The following is a 19,206-nucleotide window of genomic DNA, read 5'->3' as shown; positions in this document are numbered from 1 at the left end:
AGGTAGACACAGACCTGGTAGAATGAGCTTTCACCTTGAAGGGAAGATCTTTGCCACTGGATGAATAGACAAAGGAAATGCAGCTGGAAATCCAGTGAGATAATGCGACTTTAGAAACTGGAAGGCCCTTCCTAGCATATGAAAAGGAAAGAAACAATTGCTCCGATCTTCTGAAATCTGTACTTCTGTCCAGATAAAAATGCAATTGTCTATGCACATCCAGTTGGTGAAATTTGTACTCTGCCTTGTTAGAAAAATTAGGGAAGAAAACAGGAAATTCAATGGACTGATTAATATTGGCTTGAGAAGACACCTTAGGAATAAAGGAATGTTTTGTCCATAAGGAGACCCTATCTTTGTGAAACACCAAATAACGGGCTTAATGGAAAGAGCTTGCAGTTCAGAGACCCTTCTTGCAGAAGTGATAGCCACTAAAAATATAGTTTTCCAAGACAATAACTTAAGGTCACATGTTACTGAGGGTTCAAAAGGAGTTGACGTAAGTCTATGGAGAACAAAGTTCAAGTCCCATGGCGCCACCGGATCCATGACTGGGGGTCTTAACAAGGTGGTCCCTTTAAGGATAGCTCTACACAGTCTATGAGCCATAAGATTAGGCTCATTAGCCAAATAAAAAGTGGAAACAGCTGCCAGTTGAACTTTAATAGTAGCAGCTGCTGAACCTTGGTAGAACAACTGAGAAAGGAAGTCTAAAATGGCAGAAATGGGAGCTGTGTAAGGATCAAGGTTTTTCTTACGGGCCCAAAAGGAGAATCTTTTCCATTTACTGGTATAAATCTTTCTGGTAGAAGGTTTGTGACAGGATGTCAGAATGTGAACAACCTCAGGGGAAAAGTCATGAAGCCTGACTAGGGATGGAATATGAGCAGCCAAGCTGTCAAATTGAGGGTGTGGAGAGAGGGATGGAACACCCCTGACATGTGCATCAGCATACCTCCCAACCATACCAATTTACTCAGTTTTTACCGAGTTTTGGAGTCCAAATGAAGGGGTGTCACAATTCCCAAGTGGCACTCCTTCATTTCCAATTTTTTTCCCTTTTACTTTTGAATTTTTTTCAATTTGCGCCGTCGGCGATGACGTCATCACATGCACGATGATGTCAGCACCGCCAGGCCATCCAGCCAGTCAGAATTGAGCTGAAAGAAACTCTTCCTGCTGCCTGCAAATGCAGCTCTAATTTGAGCATTACTGCGAGCGGGAAACAAAATGGAGCTTCAGAATGCCGGTCCGAATGCGAGCGGGAAGCAACTAGCCGGGAATGGAGCAAGAAGAGCTTTAGTAGCTTCAGAATGGGAACAGAGCTTTTGAGTAACTGCCATTTGGGAATGGAGCTTTTGAACTGCCGTTTAGCTTCAGAACTTCTTTAAGGTAACTGCAGAGTTGGAACGGAGGTGTGTGCTTTTGAGTAACTGCCATTTAGCTTCAGAACTTTTTTAAGGTAACTGCAGAGTTGGAACGGATGTGTGTGTGTGCTAGATACAGACAGATTTGCTTTGCTCTCAGTCAGTACAACAATATTATTCATTTGATGACTGCTGCATATTCTATGTAGTCTTTGAAAAGCTTGAACAACATGAACATGCTAATATGGGGACTGTATGGTATGTACGTGTAATTGCTAGACAAATAATTTTTCTTGTCTTGTCTTCCTTTCTTATACAGTTAAAAATCAAAAGGGACGATGCTCAATTTTCAGTGTTGCTGTGCGCGGAAAGCATTAAGTATACTAACACAGGCTCCATCCAAGCTGTATTTCTATAAAATGGGATTTGTTTTATTTGTAAATGGGTGCTGTAGAAAGGGACACCAATGCCAGTGCTTGTAACTCATACAAATGATAACACTGATTTACGGTCGGAACTTCTTGCTATAGTATTCTTACTGTGGGACAAAATGCAATATCATAAACAGGTGTGTCATATATTCAGAAAACTAGCATGCTTAATTTTTTTTTCTACTAAAACCAACCCTTGCACAATACCTTGTTGAGTCACTGTCACTGATATATAAATTACGTTGCAGCTAAAACATTTATGTCATGAAGGCATACAAACAGGCTATAGGATGGCAAATGACAATTTAAGTGACAGCACAATGGCAGAGTTAAGCACATTGAGCTGTACCCATTGGTTTTGATTGCTTTGTTGGTGCTTATCTTTTGAAAGATAAGGAAACTTAAAAATAAAGTAACATTGTGTTTGCTATTTATGACTCAGAGAGAAGACACTATGCTAATTTCTCACTGGGAATTTTAATTCTATTAGTGCATTTAGTGATTTATTTGTTTGCTTATTTACTATGCCGGAAGTGTGACAGATTTCTAATTAAACTGCAGTAAAGATGCTGTGATTTTATTTTTTTCAAAATAATATTTTAAATGGGTCATAGGCGGTTGTCTATAAAGCATAAAGGAAGCTTGTACATTAGTAATGTTCTCCTATAAATTCAGGCATGTATGCCAAGGATAACGTTTGACATTTATTGAGCTGAGATAAACTGAACAACCTCACCTGTGTTGCATAGTATGTATTATTTCGTATCTTAGATGTAGGGCAGAGAAGCATTCACTCTGTATAAATTTTTGTTCTAGTTTTATTTGTACTGGCTAACTTGGTACATTACAGTGACAGGCATGAAATTAAGATTCCAACAAAAATCAGCATGGCAGAGCTGTGAGCACTTACATACACCCATGTCCTTTTTCAGAATTTGACAGTGGGTCTGTTTTAGAAGGCAATTGATTCTTAAGTAGCAAAGTTCATTGAATCTTAATCTATGGCTGTATACAGCTAGAGGAAAAGGAACATAGCAGGAATGGCTGCAGGGGGACTCTGGTGCCATATTTTGGTGGTCTGTTCTTCAGTTTGTGTTTGAAAATTGATATCTTACAATTCCAATGGAGTGGGTGGGGTTACATAATTATATATGCAAATTAGATGTTAATCAGTTTACAGATTTGTACCTATTTTGCATGAGCCTTGTCCAGATTTTTGATGTTTCCAGGTTGAGAGGTATGTGTGTCAGCAAATCTGGCAGTGGGTCCAGAGTCCATGGTTCGTCCATTAGATGAGGTCTGAGAAAGGGGAGCCAAATCTGCCGAGGCCAGTAAGGAGCAATTAGGATCATTTTCCTTCCCAAAGATATTGCTTTCTGAATTACCTTTGATAGGAGGGGAAATGGGGGGAAAGCATAGAGAAGTCCCGAGGGCCAATCATGAACGAGTGCATCTCTGGGTGTTTCTCCTTCTGGGGGAATCAGGGTGAAGTAGTTGCTGCATTTGGGATTGAGAAGGGTGGCAAATAGATCACAGCAAGGCTGACCCCATTTGCGAAAAAATTTGTTCCGCAATGTATGTGTTCAGAGATCACTAGTGAGGCATCAGAATAGCCCTGCTGAGCCTGTCGGCTATCATGTTGGATTTCCCCGAGATGTAAGTTGTGACCAGAAAGCACTGGGAAGACACTGCCCACTCCCACACTCGAACAGCTTCCTGCAGAGGGGGTAAGATCTGGTCCCACCTTTTTTGTTTATGTACCACACCACCGACATATTGTCCGAGTGTATCGCAATCGTCCCTAGAGGGAGAAAGCTGTGAAGTGCCCGCAACGCTAGAAGCACTGCTCTCATCTCCAAGACGTTGATATGTAAATGAGCCTCGTGTTCCTGCCACGTGCCTTGGACTGTTCTCACTAGATAATGCCCCCTCACCCTATCTGGGAGGCATCCGTGGTCACGGAGGCAAAGGGGGGGGGGGCAAACGGTCTGCCTGAGTTTAGACTGCTGGACTGGGTCCACCAGCGAAGACCCTGTTTGCACAAATCTGTTATCAGGATGGGGTGAGACAGAGACAGATATTGCAGTGACCACTGGGCAAAAAGTAACCACTGCAGGACCCTCATGTGCAGTCTGGCTAATGGTAGTAATGTTATTGTCGAAGCCATTGTCCCGAACAACCCGAGCACCACCTTGCTGAGGTTCTGAATTCTTTCCACGGGAAGGTAAACCCTCACTGAGACGGTGTTTATTTCGGCACCAATAAAATTCACATGCTGAGAGGGTGATAATGCAGATTTTTGCCAATTTACTGTAATCCCTAACTGCAGGCAAGTTGAAATAGTAGTGTCTCTGGCCTGTAACAGTAGATGCCTGGTGGTGGCAGTCAGGAGCCAGTCATCCAGGTATGGAAACACTTGGAATCCTGACGTTTCATGTGAGCTGTGACCACTGCCATGCATTTGGTGAACACCCTGGGGGCTGTGGTGAGACCAAAGGGCAGGGCGCGAAACTGATAATGACTGGCTCCCAGCCGGAAGCGTAAATGACTCCTTGATGCCCTGTCCATTTTGATATGGTAGGATGCATCTTGGAGGTCTATGGAGCACATTCAAATATCTTTCCCTAACAATGGGAGTATCGATTTTAATGTGACCTTTCGGAACTTGGACTTCTGTACAGATTCATTCAATTTGCTGAGATCCAAGATGGGTCTCAAGTCCCCCTGTTCTGTTTGGCACCAAAAATAATCTGTAGTAAGTCCCTAATCCTACTGGGTCTGCGGGAACGGGTTGGATGACTCTTTCTACGAGCAACTTTTTGATTTCTAGATTTGCTGAATCCCTGTGACTGAGTGGCACATCTGGGATTCGTCTGGTCCACAGGGGTGGAGAAGAGAAGGGAATATGGTAACCTCTGGTAACTATCTTTAATACCCACTTATTATCTTTAATACCCTCTTGTCTTGAGTGATATCGTGCCAGGCTTCTGGGTATAAAGAAATACGACCCCCGACTGGCTCCAGATACGTGCAGTCGGGCCTCTTTTCAGGAGCGCTGATAGGGACGACCATGAAAGGAATCACGGTCTCCCTGGTTATGCGGGCCTCTCTACCCCTAGGGCGGCGTCTACTGTCATTTCCTCCTCCTCTGCCTCTGGAGAAGGAATCACCTTGTGTGTCCTGAAAAAACCTCTGAGACTTTTTGAACCACATTTTTGCCACCCTTCTGCCCCTTGGGATAGGGTCTAGAAGGAACGGAAAAACAAACTCCCACGGCAGACAGGGTTTTTCCTTCCTGCTCGCACCTGGTGAGTGTGTCCTTTACCTTGGTTCCAAACAATGAGGATCCATCAAAAGGGGCATTGGTAAATGTAGACTTAAAGGCCTCTGCAAAGTTACACAAACGCATCCAGGAGTGTCTCCTAAGAGAGACTCCCGAACCCGCTGCCCTACTCAGTCCATCAGCTGCGTAAGATATCAGCCTCATGGAGGAGTTCACAATAGAATTTAACCTTCTGAGATACCACATCAGCTATGTTATCCTGTAGGGTATCTCCCAGCTCTTTTAGGAGATCTCTCTGGAGCCTTGTGAAATGAGGCAGGTAGTTCAGTGATCTAAGTGTAAAAGCCGTTGAAGAAAAGACACGCTTCCAGTACCTATCCATTGTTCGAGACTCCTTGTTCTGTGGATGGACAGTGGAGGAAGTTTTGGCAAGTTCCTTTTTGGTGGCTGCTGCTACCACCATGGCATCTACTGGAACACTCTTAATAAGAAAGTCCTTGTCCTGGGTTGCTGACAAAAATTTATTTGGTCTTCTAGGAACCGGTTCAACAGAATCAGGAGATTCCCACACCTTTCGACAAACTAGATCCAGTAGCTCGTCAAAAGGTGGTGACACCCAAGAGGCGGAGGGTTGAGACACGAAAGCCTTCAGGTACACTGACTCCCCATCAGAAGGAGCTGTTGTGGGCCAGCCACCTCTTTGTTTCAGGATCTCAAGGATATCTGCGAATGAGATATCATCAGAGGACGACTTGGGGGACCCTTCTTACTCCTCGAGGTAAATGTCTGATGTAATAGACTCATCAGGGGAATCAACATGTTTCCTCTTTCAAGTTTTCTTCCTGGGTGGATCCTCAGAAGGGTATTCGGGGGAGACCTCGGAAGACTGGTAACCACTCATGTAGGTTTCCTGAGGCTGCGAGTCTCTGCTGTGTTGGGAGAGAGAGGGAGCTGAGACTAAAGTTGGCGCTTTAGGGGGAAGAGTGTCAGTACCTGTGGTTGAAACTGAAGACTTGGACAGCACACTCCTCATCACCTTGAAGGCTGATCTTCCCAGCTCCGAGGATGCCCTCCTCTCCGAAGATGCAGAGACGGTCCTCGGCACCAAGGAGATGGGCTCTGAGACACATGTGGGGTCCAAACTCACCTGTGCTGAAGCACCGAGAGGTAGGCTCGGAAACTAAGTTTGATTCAAAGCACCCCCCTCGGGCCCGACTGGAGAACTGAGGACCCTAGTCCCCACAGACAGCACCAAAAGGGTAGGAGCGGATCTCGGAACCAAGAGACCAACTAAGGTAGCTGGAACCGACCTTTCCACAACCTCAGGCACCGACAACTCTGGCTCCGAAGGCTCAGAGAAGCTCAGAGGAGGAACATCGACAGGGTATAAGGGAACATTAGGCTCCGGAGCAGACTGGGACGGAGCCGAAAGTAAATTTGTCAGTGCCGAAGTCTGAAGCAGTCTACGCACCACTCTCTCGATGTCCTCATCAGAAAGTCTCCTAGTGGACCTGGAAGATAGAGTGGGGGACCTAGATCGCCGGAATATAGGCAACCTAAGAGTCAGGGAAACCAGTCGGAGTTCAGTTGACTGGCTCCGAGATGCAGTATCAGTTATCGGCTCTGAAACGGATTGCAAAAAACACTCAACTACCAAAAAAAAAATTGGTTATAGCCAACAATAAACTTAGTCAAAGATATTGACAAATTTTAATTAGCCACGGCCAAGAAGAATCACGTCTGAGCTGAACGAACAGCAATTGAGATATGGGTTGTGTTAGTGATGCATCATGGGATACCTCCTAGCCACAAGCCAACCAGAAGTTTTTGAGCTAGAGTATGGCCGAGTTGGAGCCGAGGTTCAGCTCCAATCCCAAGAGTAAGAATGAAGAATGAATAAATAAAATAAAAAAGCTTATCATCTCTGATCGACAAAATTACTTCTCTATACTCCAAAACAATAATAAAACAAATCCTCAGAAATTCTGGAAAGGTATCTCTACTCTCCTTAACCCCAGCAAACCACACACCCCCACCCCAGACCCTAATGCTCCTGAATTAGACTTAGCTACCCAATTTAGCTCCTTTTTCATTGAATCTATTGCCAAATTAACCTCTTCATTCTCTAGTACCACCTCATTCTCTAATACACCCCCACCCTCCCCTACCAACAATCTACCCTGCACTGCTACTACTCCCTCACTCCCATCTACTAACTCTATACCCTCTACCTCTTCTCCTACCCTATCTTCCACATCATCTTCACCACCCCCTAATACTCCCTCTCCCCACTCTCCTCTATTCTCATTAAAACCTCTACCTACTTCTACTATAAAGAAACTCCTTCTGAAATTGAGACCATGCACTAACGCACCTGATAACATCCCTTCTTACTTTCTTAGCATAGCTGCTGAAGCAATTGCCTATCCCATAAGCATTTTAATCAACCGCTCCATCCAAGAATGTATAGTACCCCAAATCTGGAAACAGGCCTTTATCATACCTTTACAGAAAGGTGGCAACAATAACAATGTTACTAACTTCCGACCCATTGCTATTCTGTCTCCCATTTCTAAACTTCTAGAAAAGTGTGTCCAACTTCAACTCCTACCACATCTCTTAGATAATAACCTTCTAACTCCCACACAATACGGATTCAGACCAAATCATAGCACCATGACAGCCCTCCTCTCCTTTCTTGAAACTGTAAATAAAGCTCGTGCCTCTGGCCTAATTGTTTCTACCCTACTACTTGACATCTCTAAGGCCTTTGACACTATCTCACACAGCCTGCTCTTAACTAAACTCTCAAAACTTAATCTATCTCCCTCCTCTTTGAACTGGTTCTCCAGCTACTTATCCAATAGATATCAAGCAGTAAAATGGAAAAGGACTACCTCCTCATTTCTTAATACCCCCACTGGAGTCTCCAAGGCTCCATACTAGGTCCCCTTCTCTTCAACATATTTATAAATGATTTCCGCAAATCTATCCCATTCTCAAACATCATCCAATATGCAGATGATTCTACCATTATCTGCTCTGCCACATCTACCCCCATACTCCTAAAGCTTACGCAAGATGCTTTTTCAATCACTGAGCAATGGATGAAAATAAACCACCTAGCACTCAATGCTTTTAAAACTAAATTAATGGTATTTACCCCTTCTTTCGATATAAACACATTCTCTATTACTAGTCAAAATAAATCACTTCTGGAAATGGTGTCAGAAGCCAAGTTACTTGGGGTCCAAATCGACAGCCAGCTCAATTTCAACTCCCATCTACAATTAAATATCAAAAAAAACATCAAAAACTAGGTATGCTCTACCGACAAAATCAGTACCTTACACCCACCACTAAAATCACTCTCTCTACTTCCTTTCTTATCCCCTCCCTTCTCTATGGAGCTCCACTCCTAACTAATCTTCAGTCCTCTCTAAAAAAACAACTTTCCTCTTGCTACAACAAAATCGCCAAGTTCGCTAACAGCCATAAGTCCTCCACCCACCACTGTTCCTCTCTCCAAAAACTAAAATGGCTAGAACTACCCTAATCATCTCACCTATACTCAGCTAACTCTTGCCCACAAGCTCATTTTCAACCCCTCTCTCTGTCCCTCCCTGTCTTCTGCCTTTAAGATGCACCTACCTGATAGAGTATTAAGGTCAAACAATCAGAATCTATTAGAAGTACACAAACCAACTCGTCCCCCAGGCAAAAACCTACTATCCTATAGCCTAGCTCGCCTTTGGAACTCACTACCGCCATCCATTCGCACCACCTCTAACCATTATATGTTCAAAAAATGTCTTCACGCACATCTAGTATCCCAGTGGGAATGCTCTTGCTCCCACCCCACATAACGAACACTGGCAATTTTCATCTTCCCTCTCTCCCATGTTTACTCCAGCAATTTTCCTTATTATTTCCCCTAACTCACATTATTATTCCCATGGTATCTGCAAAGAATGTACTAGACTGCACCTATTAAGTTTATGCTTCTTAAGTAATAACTACTCTGTATCACTTTGCAATATTCCTTTCTTAGTCTATAACATCTCCAAGTTTCATCACTAGTCTGTATTGTTTCCAATGTTTGCTGTACTTTTGAAATTATTTGCTTGAATCTTTTACATTTGCATAATTATCATTAGTAACCTACTGTATGTACCTAGATTGTTTTGGAGCTTTTCTCCCCAGGACTCCGTTGAAAACGGGTTCATTTTGGCCCAATGGACTATCCAGGTAAACCAACTGCAAATAAATAAATAAATAAGTAAATTAAATAAATAAATAAATAAATAAATAAAATAAATAAGCCGAGATAGGACTACAGAACATTATGTATTTATGCAACTGGCCAAGGGTTGTCACCACTGAAGTCCATCATCTAATTTCTATCCAGTATCCTTGGGGTCTACTTCTGGTTACTCAGGTGATGAATTTATTTATTCATTTTATTTTTATTTTACATTTGTTTACCGGGAGTGTCCGACTGGGCCAGAGGCCCGGGGAGAAAAGCTCCATGTTTCAACAGTATAAGATTAACAGCACAAATACAAAAAAGTTAATGTGGTGTACAATGCAATACAAGGGATCACATAATTGTAAAATAAAGAACATTAGCAAAGCAGACTTGGATTCAGAACATAAAAGAAAATAATATCAGAAATGTTTCTAAGTACAACACAGGAAGTCAATGTTCAGGTATTATGTAATATTTCCCGAGTAGGGTATTAGCAGATGGGAGACAGGGGTATGGAAGTGTTTTGTTTTCTCATCCAGATGTGGTACAGCAGCAAAGCCAGCTGTTTCTTAGGTGATCTTTGAAAAGCCTTTTGAATTGTGCATGGTTAACTGTGTGAATCATATGCTGGGGAGTTTTAGCTACTTGTTTGGAGAACAGGGAATATCTGTGACTGCTCCAGTAACTGTGAGTAAAAGTTACTGATGATCAGAAGGATCTTCTGCTGGAATAGGGATGTACTAAGTTTTTGAGGGGAGGGCAATTTCTGGGTTGGTATATGATGGTGTGGGCTATGGTAAGCTGGTTAAGAATTTTAGTTGCTGGACAGATGAGCAGTGGTGTGATCTGTTAGTGTGGTTAGATGTAAATCAGGCTATTTTATTATAGCAGGTCTCAATTTGTGCATGTTAGCTTTTCTTATGTCGGTAAGAATTGTGGAGGCATATAAGAGGGTGGAAAGTAGACGTGTTCTGCTTATGGTTTGTTTGGAGGTTTGGATGAGGTATGGGCGGACTCTATATAGTGAACAAAGTTTGATGCATACCTTTTTAATTGTCTCAGCTATATGTGTGTCAAATCTGAGCGTGCTATTTATTGTTACTCCAAGAAGTTTGGTGTGTTTATTGGTTCTATTTTGGTCTTATTTAGGGAGTTGATAATGAAAGGGGTGGAGAGATGAGCTGTTGTGTAGTTTGTAAATAGCATTAATTTGGTCTTGTTGGGATTAAGTATGAGTTGATTAGCTGATAGGTATTGTTCTAGGTCAGTGAAAGATTTTTGAGTAATAGGTACTGTTCTATGTCAGTGAAAGATTTCTGAGTAATTTGTAAGAGCTCAAGAAAGGAGAAGGCTGCACAGATGAGTGTGAGTCATCTGCAGTAGTTGCTGAGTTTGTGGCTGTACTGAGGTTATTTGTAAAGATGGTGAAAAGTGGTGTTTCAAGAAAAGAGCCTTGTGGTACCCCAACTGAGATTGGGAGGAGAAATGAAATTTCATTTTGCCATCTGACTGCTTGTTGTCTTTTGTTTAGAACCATGGAATGGCTGGTTTGGAAGAGGTTGAGGGAGGCTAAAACATTGAGTAATTTTTGATGGGAGACCGTGTCAAAAACTTTTGACATGTCAAGGAAGATGGAAGCTACAATTTGTCCATTATTTCTAAACTGGTTGACTGTGAAGCTTATACAAGTAGTTGGGGTGTTGTGCTTGGGTCAAAATCCACATTGTGTATTAGACAGAAGATTATTGCTTAGTAGTTATGTTAGTAGTTGCATATGTATATATTTTCAAGGATTCTGGCCAGAGGTGGGAGCATAGCGACGGGTCTAGTTAATAACTGGGTGGAAGTTCCACCCTTGTGTAAGGGGATGATGTAAGAGATTTTCCAAAGTTTAGGTATGTATTGTTCACAGATGGAATGGTTTATTAATAGAGAGACAGGGTAAGTTATAGTGTTGGCTGCTACTTTGAGAAATGAATTGGGGAGTAGGTCATCTACAAGTGATGATGGTTTTACTTTGAGTTTTTTTTTTTTTTTTTTTAATGTAGCTAGTCTGGATTGGTCTAATAGTGAAAGAGATGGGCTGGGAGTTGGTGGTGGGAGAATAGTTAATGGGGTGTTTTTATTTAGAAGGGATTGTATTAAATATGTGAAGTGCAGATTAAATTGGGTGGCTATGTTTTCAGCTGAGTTAGTAGGGGAACAGCTTGGGTGGTACACTGTTCAGGGTTTAACAGTTTGTTTTATGTAACTCCAGAACTTTGGGGGTTGCTATGGTGTTTTTGTTGGATTATTGTACAGTGTTTTTTTTTTTTTGTCATTTTTGATTTGCTTTTTGACTGAGTTTCTTAGCTGTTGGTAATTTATCAGGAAGGTTTGGTTTTTGGTTGCTTGGTATTGGGACCAGGCTTTATCTCTGTGTTTCATGAGTTTAGTCTCTTTGGTTAACCATGGGATTAGGTTAGTCATTGGCATTATTACCCTCCATTCCTTTAGTAAACGTAAAAAAGTTTTTCTCCACAAATTTGTCCCCTCAGCACCCAGACATACTCCAACATCTGAGATGGATACTTCATTTCTCTGCCACACAGGACGTCAATATTTCTGCTTTTCTAAGATATGTGAACACCAACTTTAATCAACAATTCTGGGCACCAATGATTGATGGTAGTTTATCAAACTCACAGGAAATTCAGCTAAAAAGATTAATTCTAGTTATGTATTTTTTAAATACATTTACAACAAATACGCTTTAAATTCTGCTTTGGATTTGAACCACAATGCTGTATATATGAAAGAAAATTTAAGGATTCACTAGAAGTTAGAAAAAATATTTTTCACTGTCTACTGATACCTGGCTACTTTTCTATTGCTTGCCAGGAATATTATCAGACAGATTTCACTCAGAGAACTGGGAGAAAACAGGCATCCAACATTAGGCAGCTAGCTGAAGTGAGCTGATAGAGCCATTCAATGACATGTACTGTTCTGTAAGCTTCAATCAATGATCTTTTGTATGCACTAGCACCTACCACAGTGGATGTGGTCATATTAGATGCTCAAATAATGGAGATGTACTTTCCCATCTTAAGGATAATGACTGCTGGATATGGCCCCAGCCTATAATATGTCTGATGGAGGCACTCATGTAATGATACCCCCCAACTAGGAAGGCTGTCCTTCACTTACTCACTTCTCCATTAGTCATGCCCCTTGACTCAGGACCCAATCTATCCAGCAACACAGTTTCTATTATCTGGAGCTCTCTACTTGCACCAAGTCAGCTGCAACTCACAAATCTATATTCATTCAGTAATGAGATAAATTATTTAATCAACTATTGTCACCAGGTCTACCCAAGAAAAATGCTAACAACTCAATTTTCATAGTGAATAAACAACTGTTTCTCAAACAAAAGTTACACTACTTTCCACAAAGACAGAGAACAGTATGTACAAAGCTGACTGCACTCCTTTTGACTTCACACACAGCATATTTTTGACAGCACTGCACAGTTAAAGAGTGGATCTCTTCAATGAAGTTAATTTCTTGCTGCATTATTCTTCTTACCTTCCATACTTGTCCCGTCTGTTGTAATCTATTCCACTGCTCAGCAGGAGTTTCACACAGTCCACATTACTGCGGGAAAAGAAGAATGGAAGTAAGTGATAAATAACAAGAGAAAAACAGCATATTTGATGGTGTGCTTCACCTTCGCTTTCTAAATCACTTAAAAGAGATTTTTACCAGTGGTAACTAGACAGGCCATATTTCACAGTGATATTCTTTAATTAATTTACAGAAAGTACTATGACAAAGGCAAAACGTAAGTATTTTTCAGTTTTCAACTATAACATGAAAAATAAAATGCCAAGTGCTTTGAAATGGTTTGTTTCCCTTGGACATCTAATTAATATATACCAATCATGATGGCTTTCACAGTGGATAAGAATTGATTAAGAAACAAAGCATAAGGATTTTAAAACTACTGCTCTGTCTCTTGTTTATACAGTGTCTCATTCTAAAACTGTTATCTAATATCTCACTGTAATCATTGGGATCATGGTTAAGGTCTTCACCTACCATGCACAAGGTTCAATCGTGAACTCCAACCAATGTCCATTTGAATGGTACATTTTCTCTCTCGAGTCTCCGAGAGGACTCCTTCTACCTTCAAAAAACATCCTGAGTGACTCCATCTCAAACTCATCCAAGAAGAGGGGAGCTGCAAATAGCAGCACAGACTCTAAATGGTGCCCTACAGGGGGAAGAGTTGCACAGATCAGCAGCTTTCGGCATCTACTGTGGTGCACAGTATTCGCAAAATAGGAGAACACAGAATGTAGACTGCCCAACACCATCAGGGCTAGTCACTCGAGGATATAAAAATATGGCTCTACGTGATTTGGCCATGCTGACTAATGCTGCCAAATGTGCACTGGCACCCAGTCATAATAGTGGGAGGGGTAATATGTGATCCTACTGGCGAGTGTATGCTCACCATAAAGCTCAGCAGCCCTGGGTCAATAAAGTGTTGGCTGGTGTCCTGTTGCTTGGCTTGGGTCATCTAGAAGAGCTCTGTTGAGAGAAAGCCGGACTTAAAACCAATCAACCTGCCAAACATGAATTATTAATTGCTACACTGAATATAGGTTCACTCTCAGAACAGATCTTGGAAGTAGATGACACGATAGTAAGGAGGAGGAGGCTTAACATCCTATGTATCCAAGAGACAAGGAAAGGCAGTAAGCAAACCCACTTGGATTGGGATCCAGAGTCTACTACTCAAGAGAAGGACAGCCTAGAAACAGTGTGGGAATTGTGGTGAGGATGAGGCTTTAGAAGGAAGTGAGGGAAGATATTATCATAATTAGTGGCAGACTCATAGCAATCAGACTCCAGTGCAATCATACGGTGGAATTCATAATTCCAGCCTACTCACCACAGCAGGGTTGTGACAGTGAGGAAAAGAGTGCATTCAGACAGCAGTTGCAGGACCTACTAGATAAAGCAGGACACCATGAATTGGTGTTGATAATGGGTGACCTAAATGCACATATCATGACACACAGAACAGCGTATGAGGACTGCCTGGGTCCACATGGGTGGGGCAACAGGAATAAAGGAGAGGCCATTCTGGACTTCTGTTTGTCAAATGACTTGATAGTGGTTCAGAAAGAGAGACAATCACAAGATTACATACAAGAGTGACCAACATGCAATTCAGAAAGACATCCTCCAACAAGGAAAGGGCACTGGTGTATAATCAGTGATTGTAAAGTCATCTCCAGTGAAAGTCAGCCCAAAGCATAAACCACTGGTTGCCAAAATCAGCTTCAAGCTGTTGTCAAAGGCGGCTCTAAGGTCAACTGAGACCAGGCTAAAGACCTGGAAGTCGACTGGAGAGAAAGCACAAGAGTTCAAGGAATTACTCAGAAGTCTAAAACCTCAAGAAGAAGAGGAAATAGGTGAAGGTGATGAAGAAGAAGAAAGGCAGCGGGGCAGCACTTCACAACATGTGTCAGGACTACAAAACAGATCTGAGACCAAGGAAAGTATGGAAGCAAGGTACATAAGGAAAGCTAGTGGTGGAATGCAAAAGTGCATGAAGTTGTCAAAAGAAAGAAAGAGTGCAAGAAAAGGTGGGTGACAGAAAAGATGGATTAGGCCAGGAAGGAATACTGGTTGACTAAAAACGAGGCTAAGAAAGGATTTGCAGTAGCAAAGAACAAGGGATCACAGGCACTGTACCAGCTTCTGAAAAGTGACACAGCAGATGACAAAGAAACTATATCAGGTTGCAAGGCAAAGACAGTAAGATAAGGACAGTCAGACAGCCTTCATAAGGGATATCAGCAACAATATGCTCACCAGTCCACAGGACATCAAAGGCAGATGGAAGGAGTACTTCCAGCATCTTCTCAATGAAGAAAACCCACAGAAGCTTTACGGTCCCAGGTACAGCCTACGAGGGAAGAGGAAGGGCCCATCACAAAAGAAGAAAGAACAGCACTAAAGAAAATGAAGTCAGGGAAAGCAACAGGCTCATATGAGGGCACAGCAGATATGAAGATGTCGAGTCAGACAGGGGCGAAATGGCTCCTGAGGGTACTCATGGCAATATGGAGTGAAAGGTGTATTCCAGATGACTGGAAAATAAGCATATTAATGCCAGTGTTTAACAAAAAGTGGACATTCACAACCGTGGCCACTACAGAGGTATCAAACTCCTGTCACATTGTATAAAAAGTCTGGAGCAGGTGCTTCATAAATGAACACTTCGAACTGAAGAAAGCAAGATGGTAAATACGCAGTTTGGATTCAGATCATGCTGCATCACAAGTAACCAAATATTTGCAACAGATACTTAAGAAGCTAGAAATGAGGAAAGAGTCCAACGGGGCATTCCTACACTTGGAGAAAAAAATATGACAAAGTTCAAAGAAAGATGATTTGTGCAGTCCTGTGGTGGGTCAAAGTCCCAGAAACACTGGTAGAATTAGTGTAACCTATGTACAAGGACCCAATGACTCAAGTACGAACACTGTTCGGTCTCACAGAGGGATTCCCAGTGGGAGCAGGTGTGCATCGAGTTTCAGCTCTGAGCCCACTGCTGTTCTACTGGCAATGTTCTACATTAGCAAACAAGTCAGAGGAGGCAGATCAACAAAGTTGCTGTATGCAGATGATGTAGCATTACAGGCAGATTCTGAACAAGATCTTCAGCAAAGGATAGGGGAATGGAATACAGAACTGAAGACATGGGATAAAACTGAGTACAGACAAGGACAGTGATAATGGCAGCAAATGGGGGAAATCAGAAGAAGCTGAGAATAGAGACAGAATGGAAAATAGCGGAATAGATTAACAGCTTCAAGTGTCTGGGAAGGGTGGCTGAGGAGAAGAGAAGTCTGAATGAAGAGGTCAAAGCAAAAATCAGAGGGATGCAGCCAAGTAGCAGAGTGTGTCAGGTGTTATGTATGTCAGAAAAATGCCAAGGAAACCAGAAGGTAGCAAGGTCAGAGCCCTAAGGGTTCAAAAACACATCCACAGCAAATGGAACAACCAATGAGGGTGAATGAAAGCCGCAAACTCTATGTAGTTACAAAGTTTAATAACACAACGTTGAGCACTTTCACCCCTAATGACGAACAGGACTTCTTCAGAACAACAAACATTTCCCCAAAGTGCATATAAATAGTGATGAAAATGTGCTACAAATTAACAAGCTAACCAAGCACAATGTTTGATAAACACTGAAGTGAAAGATAAATTGAAGTGTGTAAAAACATTGTTAAAAAACAGATGTATTACGAAATACGACTTTTACATAAGTCAAATGGTGAAACACTGGGAAGTAACAAAGTTATAACTTAGCTGCTCTTAATTTTAAAACACTGTTGATGGATACCATGTCATTTAATCCAGGCAGCACACTAGCATTTAAACTTAAATGCCAATGAAGCTCCCAATAGTGTCTTCCCATGCCGCCCACCACCCCCAGGTTCAGTAAAATTTGTTCTTAAACAAAAAAACAAACTTTTTATTATGTGTACATCCAAGTTTGTTTGTACAATGCATTGCTCTCTTGTTGAGTTTAAATTTCATAGTAATGTTCATAAATTCGTTTTTTTAATAGCTCTCTCAGTTTTACCAAAATAAAATGAGTGGCAGCAATCACAAAAAGCTAAACAGATCACTCCTGTTGTATTACAATCTCAAATCTTATTCAGCTTAAATTCTTGGGGAACTGCTGTTAACTTTAAAACTTCACCCACAAAAATATATTTGCACATTTGCACTGGCGACAAGAGCAGCACTTTAACATACCCATATTTTTCTTCGCACCATTATTTTTCTGTTCACCATCCCTCCTTCTACGTTTTCTTTTAAATTCATATGTTTCTTAAATGTAAAGTGGGAGGACTGCACTTACTCTAGCTGTGACATGGGGGTCACTAGTTAAAAGTTTCCAATTATTTATGACAATATTTTTAATAGCATTAGAAGCATTGCTGAATTTAATTAGCACATAATTTTCATAGTTTTTTGTGCTGGTTACCTGTCGCTTCCTTGTTAATAACTCTCCCAAGAATTGAAGTAAAACTACTTTGTCTTTTTTGATTCCAACTTGGTTTTGATTTCTTCCTTCTTCTTCTTCTAAGCTCAAGGGGTAGCCTCTACTGACACACATTTTCAACTAACTTTTTGATTCCTCCAAAAACCCATACATCTGACAGTATTCTAGAGATTGTCACCATCTGGCCTTTTACTAGGCTCCTTTTTTGAAAAAGTGGATGGTAACTAGAATAGTGTAAGAAGCTATTGGAGTAAGTTGGTTTCCTGTAAAGCTGGGATTTTAACTGGCAAGTTTCAACATCCTTATGTAAGGTCACATCTAGATAATTAACATATCTCAATGAACAGGTACAAGTAAACTTAAGTCCACAGCAGAATTTAAAAAGACATGGTCACAAAGTGTAGTTTCATCACCCTTCCTTATCAAAAATATGTCACCAAGGAAGCGTACATAAGTAACAACTTCACTCATAAATTGGGAGACAAAAATATATTGTTGCTCCCAATGCCACAAAACTATACTGACGTATAATGGGTACATGCTGCACCCATCATTACACCTGCTCTTTGTCGGTAGTACTCTCCCTCAAAGTACAGGAAATTATTCTCCAGCACCATCTCCAAGAGTTCAACTAATGTGTTGATCTCTGTATTTTTTAAGGTTTTACTACTTGGGCACGCCTCTCAAAACCACTCAATGGTAATGCAGTGTGCGATACAAGAAAATAAATCAATAACTGATGGTAATTAAGAACCAATTATGATGATAAAAAAAAAAAGAGTTAAGTACTTACCATAACTTGGCATCTGTATTATCCTATGTCATCATTCATCATCATAGGGTCTAAGATCCGATATCGGATCTGAGCCGGCAGCATTCAACAGACTGATCCAAAATTCTAGCTCCTCCCTCTCCCAGGATGCCCTGGCTGCCTTCTAACCCCCAGTTCAAGTTTGTTGTCATTCTCCTAAAGGCTGAATGCATTGGTTTAGATTATATTCAGAAGAAACCTTGGGCAAGAAGGAGGGATTCGTCCTGACAGAAACTCTGTCCTTGTGAAAAATCATGTAAGGAGTAGTAATGGCAAGAGCTTGCAGTTACCCTCCTAACTGAAGTTAAAGCAACCAGGAAGGCCATCTTGCAAGACAAGAATCTGAGATAGCAGGAACTAGCAGGCTCAAAGGGACTTCTAGTCAGAGATTGCAATATTAACATAAGGTCCCAAGGAAGCAAGGGATCCTTAATCTGTGGCATAAGCAGAAAGACCACCTTCATAAATGCTTTACAAAGCCTAAATGAAACATTAGTCTCACTGTTCTTGTGAAAGTTAGAAATCACCGCTAACTGAAGCTTGATCTTAGAGAAACTTGCTCCCGCTTGGAAGAGAGAGGTCAAAACAAAAGGATGTCAGAAACAGAAGCAGAAAAGGCATCCAGATTCCTGCTCTTGGCCCATATAGAGAACCTTTTCCACTTGCTACTATAAACCTTTCTAGTGGAAGGTTTCTGGGAGGCTAGAATAATATGCTTGATGGGATTCCAGCCTGGACTGCTTTAGAATCACTGGAATTGAAGAAACCCATGCAGTTAGACGAAAGGTTGGGACAGGAAGCCCAGATGGATGGGAAATTACATCCTGACGAGGATCCAGTACCCAGGGCGGATACCTCAGATGAAACTTGATGAAGGGAAACCACAGCTGACCGGGCCAGAAAGAGGCAATGAGGATAATGGATGTCTTCAGGTGTTGCGCTTTCTGCAGAACCTTGGAAATTAGAGAAACTGGAGGACAGGCAT

The 19,206-nt window shown here is 41.6% G+C and overlaps 1 protein-coding gene across 3 annotated transcripts in view; it reads right to left on the bottom strand.

The window, feature by feature from the left end:
• Window positions 1-19,206, bottom strand: part of ANKRD44 (ankyrin repeat domain 44) — a 1,254,083-nt gene that overhangs the window by 385,950 nt on the left and 848,927 nt on the right. For all 3 annotated transcript variants that reach the window (XM_044060611.1, XM_044060613.1, XM_044060612.1), the window contains exon 13: window positions 12,901-12,969. In XM_044060611.1, the coding sequence (XP_043916546.1) occupies window positions 12,901-12,969 (69 nt within the window). The remainder of the gene's footprint in view (window positions 1-12,900; window positions 12,970-19,206) is intronic.

This window comes from Protopterus annectens, chromosome 2.part0 (genome assembly GCF_019279795.1).
Source record: "Protopterus annectens isolate FY-2018-M chromosome 2.part0, PAN1.0, whole genome shotgun sequence".
Taxonomy (NCBI): domain Eukaryota; kingdom Metazoa; phylum Chordata; order Ceratodontiformes; family Protopteridae; genus Protopterus; species Protopterus annectens.
Note: the sequence above shows the minus strand (reverse complement) of the source record. Positions and strands in the feature narration are given on the sequence as shown.